Here is a 21,732-nt window from a genome sequence, read left to right on the forward strand (position 1 = left end):
AGGCAAGCAGTGCAAAAAATGTATACTTGTGGGAGGAAACTGTTGATTTCATGTAAGAAGAGTAAAAGTGTCCGTTTGGGCTTCAGTGTGAGGTGCATGTATGCACGTGGGCAAATATTTTTGTTAAAAATGCCCTGTTATTGTCACACATGTTTGATAAGAAAAATAATTAAATGGGTTTCCTTAGGAATTACGAGAAAAGATACACGTTGCGTGCAGTTATCCTAAAAATAGCAAGAAAGATAGTGTTACGAGCGGAACCACTTTTTTTGGAGGGTGAACATTATTCCTATTACAAATATTCACATATAGGCTTGTAGAAGAAGAAAAAACAAACGAGGAGTCCAAATCCTACTCTTTTATTAATACTAGGAAAGCTCAGTGTGGGTTAACTAGAACAGAGCTTGTCAAACAATCTTTGATGAAGGACCAGATGTTTTGTCCTTAATCCATGTTTTTTGTATGGAAACTTTGGTAAAATACTATAAAGACAAATCAGTCGGAAAACAATCACATGCTTGGATATCACAAAAACGTCAAATTGCTATAAAAGTTTCTAAATGTATCCCATGGTGGACCAGCGACACACACTCAACAGGCCAGCAGTGGCTTGGAGCCCACAGTCTGCATAGCGTGGGGTCAGAGAGCAAAGATCCATGGCACAGGTGATACAAGGCAAGCTAGAAAAAAGGCCTAGAGAGTAAAGGCATGTGTTTACTAAGCGATCGTCTGAGCAGGCAAACTCTTGGGATCAAGCCTGCCCCGGAAGACAGTGAACGCTGCATCGGGGCCGCCTAATGCATTATCTCTTCAGGGCAGCATTGTGAAGCTGGATCTTTTTGGATTATCTTTTAGACCCAGAGAGAATGTCTAGCTAAGCAGGCAGAGAAGACCATAAGCCCAAACGCTGTCACTCACTTGTTTACTATCCTGGGCAAGTCTCAGTTGTTGAATGGAAAGAACAGGGAATGACCACAGGTGTGGGCTTTACAGAATCCATGCTAACTTATACTTCTTGTGCTCAGACTGCAGGTTCACTGTGAAAAGGGAAGAGTAAGAGAGAGAACCGGGTTTTGTGGGGAATGGGTTCTGCGGGCATGAGAAGCACACGGCACGTTCCTGGGACAGGAATTGCTTTTTGAATGTGACGCCTTGGCCTCCTCTTCTCTTCCAGACTTCCTCCTTACTGGAGTCTTTAATCTAGAAAATGAGGAGGCTGACTTAGATTTTGGAGAGCTTCTGAAAATACCAACATCCAGACCCCACCCAGACCAATTCAATCCACACTACAGGGGTTAGGACTGGATTCCCGTATTTTTCAAACTGCCCTGATAATTCCTGTCTGCAGCCAAGGCTGGGGATGGCAGCTTTTCGTGGTCTCTAGTGTCTCATTCCATTTTAAAATAGGGGTGTGGGGATGTGGGAGGGTGTAAGGAAGCAGCAGCTGAAGTATTTCCTTATACACGGCTTTGCTTTGGGATGGCTCTTCCCTAAACAGCAAAGTAAATATTATGTGGTGAAGTCAAAACAAGCAACCCGTATCCTCACTGCTGGCCCAGGCTACCTCTGTCTCATATCAGTTTCCTCCTCTGTGGGAGGGACAAACACCACTGTGGTTGTCCCTTTGAGAGTTTGGGGAAGGACAGGAACAAGAACAATACGAAAGTATTTGCCAAGGTAGAAGGATTCAAAATGCTATGCAGCAATTCCCTCTATTACTCAGATGAAGAAATTGCTTTTTCATGGACCTTGTCAAAGATCAAGGAAACTCAACACAATCTTCGAAAATGAAGGTGCAGCCACTTGTCCTGCGCTTACCAGTGGTCACGCTGGTCTGTGTTCACTGTAGAGATAAATCTAATTCAAGATGGCATAGCATAAGTGGTTAAGAATACAGATGTTGGAGCCAGATCACCTGAGTTCAAATCTCACTTCTGGCACATACAGGCTTGGTGACCTTAACTTCTCTGTGCCTGTGTGCTGACTTGTAAAATGGGGATAATGTTCCTATTGATTTCACAGAGTGTTGTGAGGATTAAATGACAAAATACATGTAAAGTTCAAAGAACACCTTCTGGCATCTATATATGCTCAGTAAGTCCTTGGCATATGTGTACTGAGCCAAAAGCAGGGTGAACATGCATTACCACAAACTCCAGTTGAGAGTCTAATGAGGCTCAGTGCCCTGGAAAATCCAGAGCTTCAATTTTACTCCTTTTTTTCTTCCTTTTTTCTTTTGAGACGGAGTCTCGCTCTGTCACCAGGCTGGAGTGCAGTGGCACGTTCTTGGCTCACTGCAACCTCTGCCTCTTGGGTTCAAGCTATTCTTCTGCCTCAGCCTCCCGAGTAGCTGAGACTACAGGCATGCACCACCAGGCCGAGCTAGTTTTTGTATTTTTAGTAGAGACGAAGTTTCACCATGTTGGCCAGGCTGGTCTCGATCTCTTTACCTCATGATCCCCCCACCTCGGCCTCCCAAAGTGTTGGTATTACAGTTGAGAGCCACCGCACCCTGCCCAATTTTACTCTTTCTAAGTGTTGATGCTGACCTTGTAGACAGCTGATGTCCATTTAGAGTTGAGTCAGATAGTGGTGGTTTTGTTCTGAAAAACATGATCAACTCTAGAAGAACAAGCAACCTGGGAACTCAGACATTCCCTTCTACAAAATAAAAGAGCTGTCGGAGACTCTAACTCCCCACTTGCCTCCCATTTCCCAGTGTAGGAATGCCCAAATGTAGCAATCCAATACACAGACCCTCGTTGAAACGTCAGCTGCTGTCACAGCCCCTGCCCTGCTTCAGCCTTCCTTTTCTGTTGAGAGATAAGCACAGCCAGGATTTCTCTCTATGCAGAAACTCCACAGTCACACCTTCCTAAAAAGTAGCTTCTCCTCACAGAATACTTGGGGATTTTGCGTTAAAACTTCTAGGTGAGGACCCATGGAACCCAGGATTGTTCTGCAGATGGTTGTGTCCTCTGATGATCTCCAAGTAGGACTAATCTCCAAGTAGGACTAATTGATGATCTCCAAGTAGGCTAAGGAAAGTGGAGTAAAGGTTCATTTGAGGAGGACTGAGCCTTCCTCCTCTGAACACTTAATCATTCTTACTCCAAGAATGAACACTGCACTTCTCGTGGGCCCTCATTTTGATTAACAGCATCCCAAATTCTCCAGCTACTGAGCAGCTGCCGGTCCACTAATTCTGCCACCAAACTTTTTGGCATTCATCTCCTCTGTGATACCCCCACGGTCCTCAGTCCACCTTCATTCCCCACTACTCCTCGTATGGATCAACAGCACAGGCTGAGTGCCGGATGCCCTCTTGGTTTCATCACGCCTTCTACCCACTGAGGAACCTTCGTCCATCACGGTTCTGACTCTTCTCTGCCCTCAAACCTTCAGTGCCTGCCATTGTCTTAGGATGGATTCCAAAAATCCAAATTCCGTTTCCTGATTCAGACAAATCAACTAAAACATGATATATTAAAAATGATCAGAAAAGTCTGAATATGGACTGGGTATTTGAAAACATTTAAAAATTACTGGTAATTTTGATAGATGTGATAATGGCATTCTGATTGTTCTTAAAAAGCCCTTATTTGTTAGATAAGTTAATTAAATTATTTATCAGTGAAATAACATAATGACTGGGATTTGTTTTAAAGTATAGCCCCAAATAATTAAAATTAAAAACCAAAGTAGATGAGAGTATAGACAAGTTTGGAAAATGGTAACAATTGTGACAGCTCTTCCAGTGGCATGCTGGGGAGCAGAGCTGACTGTCAAAGACTTTGCCAACAGGTGGCTAAACCACTGATAGCTTAAAATTGGTCATGATGGAGGTATTTACACAACAGAACTTACCAAATGCTACAAATGTGGGCTTTGTTAGCAGCATATCATTGAAACTGGGTAACAGGTACACGGGTTTATTACACCATTATGCTAACTTTTGTGTAAGTTTGAAAACTTAAATAGTTAATTTTTAAGTCCAATTTATTTTTTGGACTTTTAAAAAAAAACTATTATTTCATTTTCAAGACATTTAAGACCTGAAATTTGGCCCTATTTTAATTTGCGTATAATTTCCCACCATGGTCTCCTCTGAGGCTCCGCAATTAAATCACTCCAAGCCTTCACACATACCCAAGCACCGCATTGTGGTCTCAGCCTTCATCCACACATCACCTGCTCTGGAACAAGTCCACCGCCTCACTTTCTTCTCACCCACCCTGGCAGGTACAACAAGACCTCGGCCGGGAAGACTTCCCTGCTTGTTCCATAGACATAGAATTTCTTCTACATCTGAATTTTTAATTAATTTATTCTGCACTTCTCTAGTGGAAGAAAACAATACCTCACTGTGCATTTCAGGCATACAAGGCTACCTTCACATGCATTGTCTCATCGATGCCCATACTCTCTGTGAAATAAGCTGCACAACTCCTTTGCTTAATAAAGTTAATCAAGATGAAAGACATTAGATAACTTCGTTAGGGTCACAAAGCTAACAATGGTGGCAGAACATTCCAGAACTGTCAACATCTGGGGAAGGGTCTGTGCATAGCTGGGAGCACCACAGAAAGGTCTTCCATGGATGCCTGTTGAATGAAATGGCAAATGAGTGACTGAAAGTTCTGTTTTCTCTGCACTAAAACATGTCTTCCTGTGTGTTCTGGTTTACTGTCTTCTCACCTTCCACCACAGTGTGCCCTTGACTATAGTAGCAACTGACATTTTAGAAACTCATTAAAAATAGCCACCCTTCATAGGCAGCCACTACATTTGCCCCGCACTTGAAATAATACTCCATTTTTCCTAAAGGAAGTACCCTATTCTCTGAGACAACAGAGAGTTTATGTAGCAGGTGAGGACCCAATCCTTTAGTCTGTGCTTTCCTCTGTGGGGGGCGTTCTTTGTCACATCACTGTTCTGACACGGTGGCTGGGCATGCAGGACATGCATCTGAATTTGGTGCCCATGCTATGGCTATCTCCTTACCACATCCCCCACCTCGTAAGCATGTGCACAAGTATGTGGGCATCACCCACGGGCACTTTACTGCGAAGTTTAAGCAGCCTGCACATTCTTGTAGGAACTGAGAAATAAAAGTAAATAAATAAATAAATGCCAAGAAGCCTTGGATGCTCTTTGTATCCTGGATGAAGGCACTGGATCTCAGCATTTGCCTTGGATTGCTCCTGGAGATCTCAGCCTGCAAAAGGAATGGGATGTCCAGCAAGAGGGGACTAGTAAATGAATGACAGTACTAACAACTAGTGCAAGCATGGCTAGCTGCTAGATTTTCCAGTGTTGTGGAAAGCATGCAAACCAACAAAAAATAAGGTAACAAAAAAGCATATAAAATATGACCATTTAAAAAAAATAGATGTGTGTGCCTATGTAGAACAAAGATTGGAAGACTATACGCCAAAACGTCATTGTGTATGTTTCAGAGGTGAAATAATAGGGTATTTTCTTTCTTATGGTTTTCTGTATATTCCAAATTTCTACAACAGACACTTACAACTTTTATATTAGAGGAAAAAACGAATAAAAGAAAAATGCAGAGGAAAGCATATAGTTATTGGGCTTTTACTAAAGAGAATTAAATGTCAGCTCTTATTCCTCTTAGGAATGGAGGGGACTGGTCCGACAAAAAGAAGTGAGGGTTCTCATTTCCAATAACGCACAGGCTTAGAAAGGAGGGTACTCAAGTGTGTCTGTTGCTTCAAAAGGCAAGAACAGGATGTTAGAAAGTAAAAGGAGATGTGTTTGGAGGTAGAAGAGTCAGGGTGGGTTAGGTGTGAATTTGAGAAGCTTTTCCATCTGTGCCTTTAAAACTTGCTGAGAATAGTACCCGCCTACCAGCACCAGGCCTGACTCTAGCAGAAGCTCTACCCTGTGGCCCAGAGGCCAGGCTCACCAGTCTCTGGGGAGATCGCCCCCCGCTAAAACATAATACCTTAGAAAAACGGGCTTTCAGGCTCATCTTGAAAAGTTATGTGTTTATTTCCAGGAATGAGCGTGGCATTTTTAGTAACCAATAACCATGAGGAGAAAGGCAGCTACTCACTTCCTTACCTTCCTCTTCTCCATCTGGATGCGGAGAGAAGACAGAGACAAATGAACAGAAAAGCCAGCTCAATACAGACTCGACTCTACACACATTCAAAATCATCGAAGATTTTGTAACTATCTTCCTTAAGAGTCTAAAGCAGGAACAAGCATCAAGAAAAACAAACAGAAAACCTCTACATTCAAGTGGTAAGTGGGCACTATGCAAAAGCTGAGAGGACAGACAGTTATCCCTGGGAGGGGTCCTCAGGGAGTCCCCTCCTGCCAGTCAATGATGGGTCCTGGAGGGGAACACACCCATGAATTATGGTGTGAGACTCAGTTTCATCTAAAACCCAAAGAGAGAAGGGGAAACATAACAACAGAAGCCAGCAGTTTGGTGCAGTGGGGCTAGAGGGGACAGTGCAAAGCCTGTGGACAGCTTTCTGATTCTGTTTTAAAAAGCACCCAAAAGGGTGGTGTTGACCAGAGACACATCTGAACCTTTCACTAGAGAATTAACTTTGATCTGGGCATTACACCCTGGCCACAAGTTTCCCAGGACTTCCTGGCCTCAAGAACAGGCATCCTGAGGAGTGAAAAATATGTATTTATGCTTCTAGCCTCAGGGGGATGACACACAAATGGAATAACATGGAAGGGCTGAACAGAACCAGAGGAGCAAGCCATCTGCACTGGAAGCTGTGGGGCTGGCTGTGGGGGAGCCTGGGAGCTGCCTTTCTAGGATCATGCTCTCAAATGTTATGCATGAACCTTAAATATATCTAAATTCTCCTTCACTGGAAAGTTCGCTCTATTAGTTTAAATCTAATATCTAAAAGTGTAGGTCAACAAACATGGACAGAACGTGTTCAGCTCAGAAGGAAACCATGCCAAAACCACGCACACACACACAACTCCAATAAACTCAGTCTCTACCGGGTGTCCTTTTCAAGCAGTAAAATGGCACCACACAATTTTCTTTAATGTTATAAATTTTCAGATTAAAACAAAATAATTAGCTGGCATTGCCACCATGTATGAGCGTAGGTGCAGAGGTGAGTGGGGTAGGTGGTAAATGTGGATTTTCTTTTGTTTTTGTTTCACATTCCCTTAGCCAAACTGGAAGTTTGCGTAAACATGTGAATAAGTAATTAATTAACAGTTTTCGATGGTTGACAAAAAAGGCTTACTGGCCACGTCTGTCTAAAAACTCACTACTTTCCAGACAGGAGGATCAACAAGACGAGATGACAACACCCCACACTGGTGTGTGAATCCATCTTTGATTCCCACCAATGAAGCCCTTGATTCTGTGAATTCTCTTCCTCCGGCCTCCCACTGTCGCCTGTTCCTAGCTCTCTGTGTGATCTGGGGCCACTGTGCATCAGGACTGGGTCCTCAGGTTCCTCAGCAGTGAGAGGGTACACACAGGATGTGGCTCACCTGGGAGAAGGGTAGGGAGGATGCAGTGGGCTCCTGGATGTGAAACACCTTTAAAGAAGAACACGTTCCAAATATATGAAACTCCTGCAATTAGAAAAGTATTTGCTGACCCCTGGAAGTTCACTGCCATTAGCTATAATGTATTTTCCCACAAAGGTACAGCACTGAGACCTTGAGGCAGGCACTGAGCTGAAGGGTGACAGAAAGTTTCATTTTGCAAGGGGGACAGGGCAAGGGCCAAGTCCCCTAATGATCACCGTTGGATTTATCTTTCTTTATGTATACGTTCTACCTATACTGGGCTCTGTGTGAGCAAACAAGGGCTTTTGTATAGCTGGGATTTGTATGTGTCTTGGTATTTATATGTTTGTGTATAGACTCCTTTTCCAGAGACAGGGAGGAAGATGTCCATCTTCACCCCTGCAAAAAAGTCTCCAGAAAGCCCTTGCCTACACCCTCACACAGTTTGCCCATAGTAACCTCCAAACACCACTCTGGCCAGAGATAACAGCGGCCCATTTCCTGACCAAGATCAGCCAACCTCAACTGTCTGCCTCTGCAGGAGTCTGAGATTAACTTGGCTGTCAGGCCTTGACTGTGAGGCATTTGCCGCAAAGATTACAGAAATGTGAGTGTCCTGTCCAAAAAGAGAGAAATACAGGGGAGAACCCCAACCCCATCCCACCCTCTGCCGTCTTTGGTTTAACCCTTTCCTAAGCTGAATCCCCAACACTTAACATTCCGAGCATCTTGATCTCTATATATTTTTCCACTATACAATATTAGGAATGAAAGAGCCAAAAGAGGTGGTTTTGTCCATGCTGGAATGAGAGGAGCTGGAGGAGGAGAGAAAGCTACCAGGTCATTCTCACAGTTAGCATTTCGAGGGAAAGAAGCTAGAAATCCAAGGTTGGGATTTCTGTCCTGGCCCCAAGGGTGCTTGTTGACCACCAAACTGTGGAGCATTTCACTCTTCCAAACTTCATAAGAGCATCAGTGGAACTTACCTGTGGCTGAAATCCTTTGAGGTCACTGGCTGCAAGGTCACTGGCTGTGAGGAGCTGGAAAAAAATAAAGAAATTTTCTCAGTGACACTTTTCAGTTTGCATGCAGTATCCCCATGACAACTGACCAGCAATGGACTTACCATAGCCTGGATGAGAGCTACAGAAGTGGGATTGCAGAAGACAAATGTGAGATTTCTGGACCGGGAATCTAGGCTCAGTGGCCTTCCCACTTTGTGCTCCATCTCTGACTTCACCACCTCTCTCTTGCTGCTCTCTCTAAATTATTTCTATGTGCTATCAGTTCTTCAGAGGCTCTTAAATTAGGAACCATGGGCTATGGATGGAGTTCATCAGGTCCATGGCTCCCTGAAATTGTATGTGTGAATCTGTAGATGTATATATTTCCTTAGAGAGAGGGGCCCTGGCTTTCTTCCTGCTATCAAAGTGGTCTGTGATACAAGACTTACTGCTTCAGAAACAAAGGTCCATCTCCTCTACGAGGGTTTTTCCTTCCTTCTTTCCTTCCTTCCTTCCTTCCTTCCTTCCTTCCTTCCTTCCTTCCTTCCTTCCTTCCTTCCTTCCTTCCTTCCTTCCCTCCCTCCCTCCCTCCCTCCCTCCCTCCCTCTCTTTCTTAGATGGAGTTTCACTCTTGTTGCCCAGGCTGGAGTGCAGTGGCATGATCTCAGCTCACGGCAACCTCTGCCTCCCAGGTTCAAGCGATTCTCCTGCCTCAGCCTCCCAAGTAGCTGGGATTACAGGTGCCCGCAACCATGCCCAGCTAATTTTTGTATTTTTAGTAGAGACGGGGTTTCTCCATGTTGGTCAGGTTGGTCTCGAACTCTCGACCTCAGGTGATATGCCTGCCCTGGCTTCCCAAAGTGTTGGGATTACAGGCATGAGCCACTGTGCCCGACCGTTTTTTCTTTATTAAAACAAACAAAAAAATGAGCTCAGTAAAAATGACCCTCTCCTCTTCACAGCTACATGTGACTCAGTTTCCCTTTGTCATAGGCTGCCTATGATTTTATACACTATTTAGGTTTTTATCATTTATGCTTCAAACAATCATACACAACATAAAAAGAGTAAGAGTCAGTTATATGGACTTTCTGCACCTCTGTGTTTAATCAATATTAAAGACTAAAGTTAAGGTTTTAAATATTTTTGCAACCTTTCCAGGGTTTTGCACCAAAAAAGTTAAATAAAAATATAAGACTAATTAGTAAAATAATCGCATTCTTATAATACATGCTGGGAAAGTGTAAGATAAAGAGAAAAAGGGCAGATGCTTATTTTGATTCAAGGAGGGTGACTGCTAGCTTTGTTAGGCCTGGAGAGCATTTGTGAAAAATAGAAAAGACTTCATGTTTGCTGTAACAATGTTTTGTTTGGGTCAAGAAAGAGAAGAAGTCATGCTGAGCCCCAGGGCCTCCAGCCTTCGCAAAAGCTCAACTGGATTTTTTAGCTTCCTTAAATGACTGCCATAAATGGTGCTGAAGTGATGTTGAAGCTAGGATCCAGCAGAAGAGAGGTGGAGAAGGTGAACACTTTGCTGTTCCCCAACCCCACATTCCCCATCCTGCAGGCTAGATTCCCCCATGTGGAAGGTGTCTTGGTGGCAGGCAGCACCATCCTGGTGGAGAGCTGGTTTGACCCCTCCGATTGTAATGAAACAGCCAAGCCACAACCCATTAGGCCACATGCTAGGAATTAAGGGTGAAATGTAATGATAGACTTAGTCCCTGCCTTCAAGGAACCTATAGTTTGGTGGAAGAATCAGACATGCAGACATGTGTTCATCAGTGGGAGCAGAGTGTAGTCGAGTGTGAGCATCAAACTGGGGAAATGAAGCAAGAGCAGTCAGGGTGGGCTTGTTGAAATAAGATGGAGCTTGCATTTGGCCTTGAATTCACTGGAAAGGTGGTAGGGCAAGGCACTTCAGGTGGGAGCAGGTGCAAGAGCAAAGATGTGAAAAAGGAAATGGCCAATCCTAACACACCTCCATTTGCATCTGTTAAGTGCCAGCCATAGCCTACCTTAAGGAGAAAGGTAGGGAATTAGGATACATCGAGGATCACCTGGGTGGCTGGCATTCTGGGTGCTGCTTTATGTAATTTTTCATTTTTAATATTCACAACTCCTCCATGAGACAGAAGGTATCTCCTCTTTTCTGATGGGAAAATTGAGACTTATGGAAGCTAAGTAACATTTTCTAGGTTTCACAGCCAGTACATGTATTTGGGATTTAAATCCCCAACTATATTTTCCCAAAGCTCATGCTTTTTCTTCTATAATAAAATGCCTCTGAATTATAGCGCACCGGAGACCATTTGTTGAGATGTGGCACAGGAAAAAAGCTGAGTGCCAGAATATTAGTCAAATGAGCCACAGAAAGTAACATAAAACATGCATCCCCACGAACAACCCTTAACTAACTCTTCCTTGCAGAAATGCTTGTATTTAATTGATAATGACCATTTACTCATCTGAGTTTATCAGTAAACCTTTACCTTTAGCTTGAGCTGGGCACAACATTGGGATGGAGCTGGAAAGGAGGGAAAATAAAATGCTGGGATGAGGTACGGGCATGAGAGTGACCTGTGCAGGAACACGCCCACCAACTTGTGTTAGCATATTAGATTCAGAGCTCGAATTCTTCAGACCCTGGGCGTGCAGAAGGCAGAGATCTTCCTAGTTTTGTTTCATGCTGTTGCATGTATTTTTACTCGTCTATTTTTCACCTAACAAGAACATGCCCAACAAGACCCTGTCTAAAAAGACTATGGCTTCTATCTTATGTAAATTTTGCATATCTCAACGTGTTGAGAAGAGTCTGGATATACAATTAGTCACTAAATAACCTGTTTGCCGAATGACTTAAAAGGAAAGTGGAAATATTGTCAGCCCAGAGGTGAGGACCAGAATACCTAAATTGCTGAGCCTAGAGAACAGAAGTGTGAGAGGCAGGCTAAAGATATCTTCCAAGCCAAGAAAAGGAAACAGCACTCAGTGCCTAGCACATTTGCTGTGTGAAGCAGGCACTCAAATAATTGAATGAGTTAATCAACTCAGGCACTGGGGACAAGCTCTTCTCCAGCCGCTACAGGTTTTACTAGAAGAATATTGGGTGCTGCTTCAGTGTAGAAATTGGAGGTTAAATTTAAGGAAGAACAGTATAAAAGGGAAAGAAGCTGAAGGGTGAATAAATCCATCACCAGGGAGAGATCAGGGTCTCACCCCTTGCTCTGGTTGAAACAGTAAAATGTTAAATGGGCCCATCCCAGTTCAGATGTGTTAGCGCATCTGATGATGTGTGGGAGGATACAGGGATATAATGTCAGGGATGGAACTCAAATAACTTCTATCTGGATTCCTTTACTTGGGAGATTCGGAAAGTTTAACTCACAAACTAGCATGCATTGAAGGTGTTATCTGACCTGGGAAACAACCAGAGGCAAGGTTTGTGACATCTCCTCACAATGAGTCCTGAAAACGGTATGTACAACAGTGTGTCTTTCCTCACCATTACGCCATGACCCCTTGCTTTTCTGGCTTTTCTGGCCTTCTGCCTTCTTGGTCTTTCTGAGTTCTAACCACGCTCTAACCAAATGCATGGACTGTTGGGTCAAACATAGGCCCTGCATCTTGAGCACTCCCCTTTTCAAAGCAGATTACTTCCCGTAAGTCTACAAATTCCACACCAAGGGATGGAGAAACAGCTGAACGTCAGGCACTAATATATGGTGCTCAAGTGTGGATTAGAAATAAAGGAAAAGATCACAGACCACCTACATCAGGATATTGCAGAAGAGTTCCATTCTTAGTGTAAGGGTCTTGGGGAGGCAGTTGGAGGCCCCTGGAGAAGAGGAGAAAATCAGTGTGTCCCCAGTGGGCTCAGGAGCCACCTCTGCTGGGAAACTGGGGTGAGAAAACGTGTAGACAAAGGGCTCACACTGTGCCTGTCTCTCTACCTTCACTCAGAGTGGCTCTGCTTTTCCCTGGTTCTTGTATGTGACTTCAGTTGAAAACCAATGTTTGGTACTAAAACATACCTTAAAACTCCAGACTAAGTCCTTATTTTGCAGAAGAAGCTGGTAAGTGACATTTTCAAGATCACACTGCTAATTAACAATGGGATTGGTTGAGTCTGCTAACCCGAGCACCTCTGCAGAAACCTCCACTAGAGATTATATCTGTCCAGTCCATCACTGACAACCAGACATAACCGGCTGCTGATTTCTACCCTAAAGCTGGGATAGATTTGCTCAGAAATCCAGGGGAAATTGAAGCATGGGGAGGAAGTATACATGTCCCTCCTCAAAGTCACTGCCTTGAAAAGTGCACGTCCCAGACCCTTCTCTACTGCCTCCCCTGCTTGAACCCTATCTCCACTCCATCCCATTGGGAAACAGTTCACTGCTCATGGTAGCCTTGCTGTGTCGGGGGTTGGGGGGGATCCAAGACAGGGAGGCAGAGAGGGAGGAAAATGAAATCTGCCACGGCCCTAGGGACCCCAATCAGGCTGAAGTTAATGAAAAGGATCCTGTCTTTTCCCAGAATGGCTAAATGTCTGCACTGCTCTCACCTAGAGGGTCGACAGGGTGTGCGGGGTGGAGAGGGCAGACAGAATTACATTTAAAAGGCAAAGGAAGGAGAAAATTCTTTCATCTCCCTGGTGGAGCCCGGCAGTGTTCCTGAGGCCCTGCTCAGAACAATCTCATTCCTGACACGTCTTGCTGCTCTCTGGAACAGTCCACTTTCAAAATATTAGGAGGATGACCCTGCCTTCCATTTTTGAGAAGCTGTAGTTTCTTTCTTGGCATAAATTCATGTTGCTTTCTTATTTTCTCTCTCTTTCTCTGAGCTTGAGGGGAGGGTTGGAGAACAAGGAGAATTGAAGGGAGATGAAGGATGCTGTGGGGCCCTAAGGAGGCGAGAGTGGAAATCCCTTCAGCTTCCTAAGCAGTGACATTCTGCTCCCTTGTCTTTTTCAAACTCTGTTCTCTGAATGGGATTCTCTCTTTGCATCTCCCACCCAAAATTACCTATGGTACAGCTGCATCTAGCATTCCCTTGTGACCTCTGCAAGTCTAAAGCTGTCCCTTTAAACAGCTGCCCTGCTCCCTATAAACGTCTATAGCTTCTAAACTTTCACACAGAATGGGAGGAGGTGACTCCATTTTTTCCTCTCTGTCCTCCTGCCCCAGCAACAACCGTCATGTCCCCTCTCCTGGCCCTTTATCAAAAATGCATACTCCATCTGGATAGAGTGGGGCCTCACATATCTGCACCAATTGCTCTGGCTGAATGCAGATGCTTGCATCGGGAAGGGGGACACTGACACAAAAGGCAGGGTGTGGGTCATGCTGAACATCTGGCCAGAAGGATCTTATGCAGCTGGACAAGCTGAAGACTGGTGGCCCTGGGGATACTCCAAGTCATTTGCTCTTCCCAGATATCTCCTTTCTTATGGGCCAAAGCAAAGGATGCTGGCACATGAATAGATAGATGGATTGATGCATAGGTAGCTAGGTAGGTAGGTAAAGAAACAGAGTGAAGCTGGCCTTGAGGACGGCAAATGACCCATTTTCAAATTTACCCTCAAATGTACCATCCTTGCATTTAGTAAGCCTTCTACTTCACCTCTACTCTTTTCAATCTGCCTTCACTTCTATTTCCAATGTAGGAAATGAACCTTTTTTCTCCCTCTTTATTTTGTAAAGTGTCACTCACTTCTTACTTTGGCTCTAGAATGGAAGTTGAACTCAGGCCCACCCCAACCCTTCAACCCATAAAAAAAGTTCAAAACAGCCTACGGGTAAGGAAAATTGTTCCAGCAAGCTGAGGCAAACATCTAATCATATGTGTGCTGGGGGCTGCTTGAGATGAACTAGCCCCACACTCTCCATTGTAAAAGGCAACTGAAGCACAGAAAGAAAAAGTGACTTACCCAGTGGAAAATCAGAAACAAAAAATCTAACTGTATGTATGCAACCCAAAGAAAGTTTCTAATATCCAGCCATACTGGGTACTGGGGATTCTGAAACAGGCAGGAAGAATTGTCAAATATGTCGGGGGTCAAGACAGAGAAAAGGAAAGGGGTCTACGGAGGGCTTCTACCAAGCAAAACGTTCTGAAACGACCAACCATGAAGGAGACCACAAATCCATTGGGATCACAGAAGGAAATCTGGAAACTGGAAAATAAGGTAGGTAAAATGGAACCAATAGGTTGCCACTCTTTCCAAGGATAAGTGAAACACTGTCATACAAAAGAGCACTGGACTCGGAGGGAAAAAAAAAAAGACTTGAGTCATAGCCCTGGTTCTGCAGCAACTCAATATGGGATCTGTCATGGGATCATTTGCCTATGCAGGTCTCATTTTACCACCTATGAAATGAATGCCATTTTCCCTTTGGCTCTACCCTGCCAGCACCCTAAAGCATCCCTGTCACCTCAAGGCTGAAGAAAAGACGGAAGGACACTATCTCCTCTGTCCCTTCAAAATACACACCTCTAAGAACTTGTTTACACTTTGTGGAAGAATTTCTATTAATAATCAGAGGGTCAGAGGGGAGGACAATGAGACAGTCTTGTACTATGGATCTGTTATTGGCTTACAAATAGGAATTTGGACAGATGACCACTCAGACTGCTACGTGAGTTCCCCATTCCAGTGAGGCTGAAGTCAAATCCACACCCTAACTAATAGTAAACAATCTTCCAATTCAAAAGGCATTAGTTCTAATGGCCAAGGCATTGGGGTGGGGGTGGCAGTGGATGGGTAGTGTAGAGACCGAGGGGCTGGTTTCCTACCAGCCTAAGAAGCAAGTTATATACTCAAAATTGCCATCCTAGCTGAACTGTGTCCTTTTGCTAAATGCTCTCAGCCTCATGAAATTTTAAAGGTTAAACCTGAAATCACTGACACCCACAGTCTTAATTTTAGGCTCCCTTCCTAAAGAGCAACAAGGATGACTAACAATAACTTTCCACATAACTCCAAGCAAGCCTGGTCTTGATTGCCTATATTTTTCTTTTATTGCTTCTTTAAATGACGGGGTTCTAATATTTACAGGTGAGATCTTTAACAAAATCCCCCAGATATGGAGCCAAAAGAGCTTTTATATATATTTTTAAAGACTCCATGTGTAATCTTGGCACATACAACCCATGCTCTTACAGTGGGGTGTACATTTGCTTGCTGTCCAAGTCATAGATATTTCAACTTCTGGGTGGAAATGTCTTTTATCCTCCACCTTTCAGATTGGAGCAATAACTAGAGACCACATGAAAGACGAGACCTCCAAATGCCCTGATCTAGACTCACTAAGATGATGAGTCTTGTTTTATGTTGAACTTAATAAACCCAAAGAAACTTATTTGAACTTAATGAACCTACAGAAGTTTGTTCCACCCTTTTAAAACTTGACAGAATTTTTTTTTAGATTCAAGAAAACTGGATTTTATGTGGGGCATCTTCTGTGGCTATGGGTGAGAAGTTTACATAGGGTAAATCTGGTAGAAACTGGTGACATGGACATTAATATCAGCATTTATTAATCATTTCAGTCAAAAGTGGCTCAAGAGACTAAAGTAGCCTCTGGGGTTCATTCAGGATTAGCAGGTGATAGAATGTATTTGAGCCTGGCTTGGCTAAATCATGCTCTTTTTCACTACATCATAATATCTTATGAGCTTCTGGCTATCTTGGGTATGTATGCTGTTGGGAGCTTTATCAGGTTGTCCATGATGTGTCTAACATTCTGAATTGAATGATGAATAAGAAATTCACTTTGGGAGGCTGAGGCGGGCAGATCATGAAGTCAGGAGATCAAGACCATCCTGGCTAACACGGTGAAACCCCATTTCTACTAAAAATAAAAAAATAAAAAAAAATTAGCCGGGCATAGCGGCAGGTTCTTGTAGTGCCAGCTACTTGGGAGGCTGAGACAGGAGAATGGCGTGAATCTGGGAGGCGGAGCTTGCAGTGAGCCGAGATCATGCCACTGCACTCCAGCCTGGGTGACAGAGCAAGACTCTGTCTCAAAAAAAAAAAAAAAAAAAGAAATCCACAAGACAGTGGTTTTCAAACTATACCCTAAGAAGCCCTGGATTTCACAGAAGGGCCTTGGGGATTGCGAGGTGAGTGAGAGGCACTGAGGTGGGAGTTCCAGGCTCTTAACCCCTCTTTATTCAGAATAACATAACTTTTATTGGTATATTATATTGGACTTCCATGTTAAGACCTATTTAAATTAAAGCTTTGTAAAAAAGAAATTTGGCAAATCCATATTTTAACAGAGAAGGATACTACATACATGAGCAAGCCATTCTCAGTGTTAACAGAATTTACCTGGGGAAAGAGAATTAAGCAGCTTATCTCTTTAAAGATGCTAAGATAGTCTTCTCCTACTGGGAGTGGATTGAACACATGACCAGACCTCATTTTAAGACCACACTGCCTTTAATATGTGCATGAGTTACTCATGGGGAGAATGCCTTCCCTTCCTTTCTTTACACTTTTTTTTTTTTTTTTTGAGATGAAGTTTCACTCTTGTCACCCACGCTGGAGTGCAGTGGCACGGTCTTGGCTCACTGCAACCTCCGCCTCCAGGGTTCAAGCGATTCTCATGCCTCAGCCTCCCAAGTAGCTGGGATTACAGGCACGCGCCAACACGCCTGGCTAATTTTACATTTTTAGTAGAGATGGGGTTTTGCCATGTTGGCCAGGCTGGTCTTGAACTCCTGACCTCAGGTGATCTGCCCACCTTGACCTCCCAAAGTGCTGGGATTACAGGCATGAGTCACCCCGCCTGGCCAACCTTTCTGTATACTTTTTGCAGGCAGTATGCCTGCTCTCTTCATCTGAAGTTCTGCAAGCTACACACTTTGGAAAGAACAACTAATGTAAGAAGAGGAAAGAGCTAAAGATATGTTGCTTCTCAGGAACACAATCTGGGTTGTAGGTCCTTTCCTTCCAACAAAATTAAGAAATCACATTGCAAGCATCTGTGAGCTGTTTCCAAAGTCCGTAAAAAGCCAATAAAGGAGAATTCCCTCCTTGAACGTATGCCAAGCAAAGCTGGGTGCTGAGGGAATATCCACCCTCGCCTCCCTCTTCTCATCATTTACAGAATTTCTGCTTAGAACTGACCAGATGATCTGCTCACTTGGCCCAAGATAAGTATCAAAGCTTTCTAATTCATCACCTTGGTGAATCCCAGGAAACTGATTTAACCCCCTGGGCTCACTCAGTGGCAGAGAATGGGAAAGTCAGAAGGTGCTTGTTTCAGAGAGTATCTGAGCACCAAAGTCAAAAGCTCTGCTCCTCAGCTTAGTGGAGCCAATTTGGCAGAGAATCTGGGTCCCTGGGCCAAAACTGGAGCAATTAATCATGATTACAGGTAGATATCTGAAAGGGATAAAGCCAGGCAGGACTCAATGAACTGAATCTTGTAGTTGCAGGTAGCCATAACTTCTATAATTGTAAACGTTGCAGGTAAAATAGGAGAATCTTCTCCAGAAAGCCCACCTTGAACTCTTGGCTATTATAATATGAAAAGTCACTATGATTTTTCAGGATCTTCATTTTTCCTGTTCTTCTGTCAGGACCTACTTTAGCCTGTTCTTGTACCAGGTAAGTGCTTTACCTTCATTATCCATCTTAAACTTCACACTGTCAGTGCAAGACAGTATTATTTTCTCCATTTACTGCTTAAATAACTCACCTGAGGTTATGACAGCAAAAAGTGGCAGAACTGGAATTTGAACATAGCTCTGAATCATGGAAAGTCCAGTTCTCTGTCTTAGCTATCCATGATCCCCTCGGGAATCCCTTCATGAAAGGTTGCTATCTCCCTCCCTACTCTGCCAGGGAGGCAGCCTGGTCCCCAGGGACATTGGTACCACTGCCAGCCACGCCTCAAGTGACTCACCATGCAGGTAAAAGTCAGACTTTCCATTAGCCCTATGCAGCCCCACGACGTAGGCATTGTCTCTGCCATCTTGATCTTCCCTTCAAATTTTTCTGAACTCAAGCTGACTTTGTTCAAAGGAGTTTCATTCCTAAATCTGGGTGACCAAAGGATTTTGTACTGTACACTGCTATGAACATTGTTAATTATCAATGAAAACTGCGCAATCAATTCGCAAGTCCCTCCACAGATGGCCCTGCTCTTGCATTAGTGTTACTGGCATTGCAAATGCCAGGATTTGGTCCTGCCACTCCTTAGCACTGGGAACTCTTTGAGGACTGAGACAGCTGGCTGTTTTCAAAATGATTCTTCACCATTGAAGATACTCTGCAGAATCTGCCACAGCTTCTAAAGATGCTCTCAGTGCATTAGGCAAACAAAACATCCTTGGAAAACAGGACTAGATTCTTCTCATAACAACTTCCAAGGAAGTCTGGATCCTTGGCATGTATCTTCTCTCCCTAAGCAAGTTTACCCTCTGTCCCATCCCCCTCCTTCCCTCATCCTTCTTTCCTTCCTTCTTTCCTCCTTCCCTCTCTTCCTTCCCTCCTCCCTCCCTTTTTTCCTTCCTTCCTTCCTTCCTTCCTTCCTTCCTTCCTTCCTTCCTTCCTTCCTTCCCTCCTTCCCTCCCTCCGTCCCTCCCTCCCTCCCTCCTTCCTTCTTTCCAGCAATGGCATGCCAAGTTCCAGACACCATCACAGATGGTAACCAATAATGGGAAAGAGATAGCTGCATCCCAAGAAAGAGTGATATCATAATCATATAAGTGGGCAATTATTACTTTTAATAATATTAGTGTATTATTACTTTTAATAATACAGAGAAGTGAAAAATCCCAAATAAGCCATCTCTATTACTACAGGTGTGAAACATGCTATTGTTTCATCTTCAAATCCAATACAGCATGAGATCTAGAAAGAGTACAGGTGGCAAGAACAGTCTTGTGCCTGACAGAATAAAGGAGCTGGACAGCAGGAGGCAGGACCTTCAAGGAAGACAACCATCTTCACCAAAGAGAAGAGAGGTGAAAAGCAAGTTCTTCCTTTCCTTTGCAAAAAACAACCTTCACAAAATAAAAAATGTAAAATATAGTCTTTGTCTACCAAATACTTCTGCTAACAGTTTTTACCAGAAATATAACTGAGTATTTTCAAAGTCATTAAATCAGGTTATTTGCTTGTTTATTTTAATTAGTCAGCCAGAACTTGCTTGCTTGTATGCTTTGACATTGGTTGAAATGCAAATATCTTTGAACTGCTATTTGAAAACTGCGCAATCAGTTTGCAATTCCTTCCACAGATGGCCTTGCTCTTGCATTAATGCTACTGGCATTGCAAATGCCAGGATTTGGTCCTGCCACTCCTTAGCATTGGGAACTCTTTGAGGACTGAGACAGCTGGCTGTTTTCAAAATGATTCTTCACCATTGAAGATACTCTGCAGAATCTGCCACAGCTTCTAAAGATGCTCTCAGTGCATTAGGCAAACAAAACATCCTTGGAAAACAGGACCAGATTCTTCTCATGACAACTTCCAAGGAAGTCTGGCTCCTTGGCATGTACACTTCCTGGTCCTTTGTTGAAAATCTCCCTCTTGTGTTTCATACCTTCTGGAAACAGCTGTGTCACCAGTAACTCTCCTCTTCTGGGCTATGTATGTGTGTATTTGTGTCTCATACAATCCTGCCTCAACCAATCCATTTGTTAAAAATGATCTCTATGATTTCACTCTCAAGAACTCTGTGCTCATCTCACAGAGGTACCTGGAAATGAAGGTTTTCTTTATGCCAAAACATCTCAGTCAAATGTGGATTAGATCTCCCCAGACCTCTTCTCCAAACAAGATATCCTTTCATTGTTCTCCCTGGACTCACACGTATGCTTGACTCACAGTCCACCCATTTTTGGCCAAACCTGTCCAGAATTTCTGGCTGATTCAGTTGGGGGATATCTCTCTATATATTGCCCACTGAGACTGAGCAAAATGAATGTAACACACAGATGCTACATCAGCAGGACTGGAAGTAGCTGCGAAGTTAGTCTGAAAGCCCTTTAGTAATCACATGCCCAAACCCTTTATTTATAGCACAAATGAAGGGCCCACAGCAGGAACTGGCAATGTTCACTTTTGCAGACACACTCAGCAATTCACCAATAGTGCAACCTTGGGTAAGTCACATCCCTGCAGACCCTTAATATTCCCCACCCCTAACATGAAGAACTCTGTACAATCCCTTCTGATCTGACAGCCTTTGAAACTGGACAGGCACGGATGGCCCTGACACTCACCCAAGGCATTATTAAGCTTCATACACCTTGTCTATTACCACAGGGTGAGATTACCTAGAGTCCACTTGAGGAACGGATAACACAGCAAAAGTGGTGAAGTGGTAGGGCTCTTGACACAACAGGAGTTGGTAAAGCCTATCTGTATCTCTAGGAAGAGCCATGCCCTCATCTCTCACTGGTCTTTCAGAGAATAAGAGATTTCATGTTTTCTCCACAACCCTTTCTACTTAACTCTGGTTTTAATAAAGAACCCAGTATTCGTCAATTACACCACAATCGCTATGCAACTATTCTCAGGATTACTGTTTTGTGCTTCACTTATAACTAGATAAGAAAAATTGGAGAACTCAGCTCTTTTGATAAAGAGAAATTCCAGATCTAGAAAGTAGAGGTAAGAAAGGCTCATAATTTGGAGAGCATAAGAACCGTTGCTACACGGGGAGTTATACAAAGCAAGGGTGGCTCCAGGGCAAAAGAACATCAAGAAAGTGGAAAACAATACCAACTTCTTTCCCCTCTCTTATGTTTGCCATATCGCAATGAAAGACGTGTATGTTAACAGCAGTGGTCATTCTCTCTATTCACTCTAAGGCTTTCCTCAACCTCATAGGATATTAATAAGCATTCCAATTATAACTTATACAGCTATTTCCACATAAAATTTACAAGAGTTTAGAAATAGGGCTGCTTTTAATAAAGTATTTACCCTTTCAATCTATTGAGTGCAAAATGGCAGGTATTCCTGATAATCAAGTAACAGGGAGTCTTGTCCTATTTCAAGATATAAAGCATTTTTAATATAACAAGAGTAGTAAGATATGAGATTGATAAAATTGCTTTACTCCCTCAACCTAGAAACATTTCGAAGGATGATCTCACTTAATCATCCCAACAACAATGAAAAACAGGAAGGGCTGGAAACTTCCCTGCTGGTTTGACAGATGGAGGAAATGAG

General features: G+C 43.4%; 1 protein-coding gene across 3 annotated transcripts in view; it reads right to left on the reverse strand.

Moving 5' to 3' along the window:
- The window catches only part of SETBP1 (SET binding protein 1), a 383,239-nt gene that overhangs the window by 184,905 nt on the left and 176,602 nt on the right, over positions 1-21,732 (reverse strand). For all 3 annotated transcript variants that reach the window (XM_045377737.2, XM_045377738.2, XM_065533893.1), the window contains exon 3: positions 8,514-8,567. In XM_045377737.2, coding sequence (XP_045233672.2) covers positions 8,514-8,567 — 54 coding nt within the window. The remainder of the gene's footprint in view (positions 1-8,513; positions 8,568-21,732) is intronic.

The sequence above is a fragment of the Macaca fascicularis genome, chromosome 18 (genome assembly GCF_037993035.2).
Source record: "Macaca fascicularis isolate 582-1 chromosome 18, T2T-MFA8v1.1".
NCBI lineage: Eukaryota > Metazoa > Chordata > Mammalia > Primates > Cercopithecidae > Macaca > Macaca fascicularis.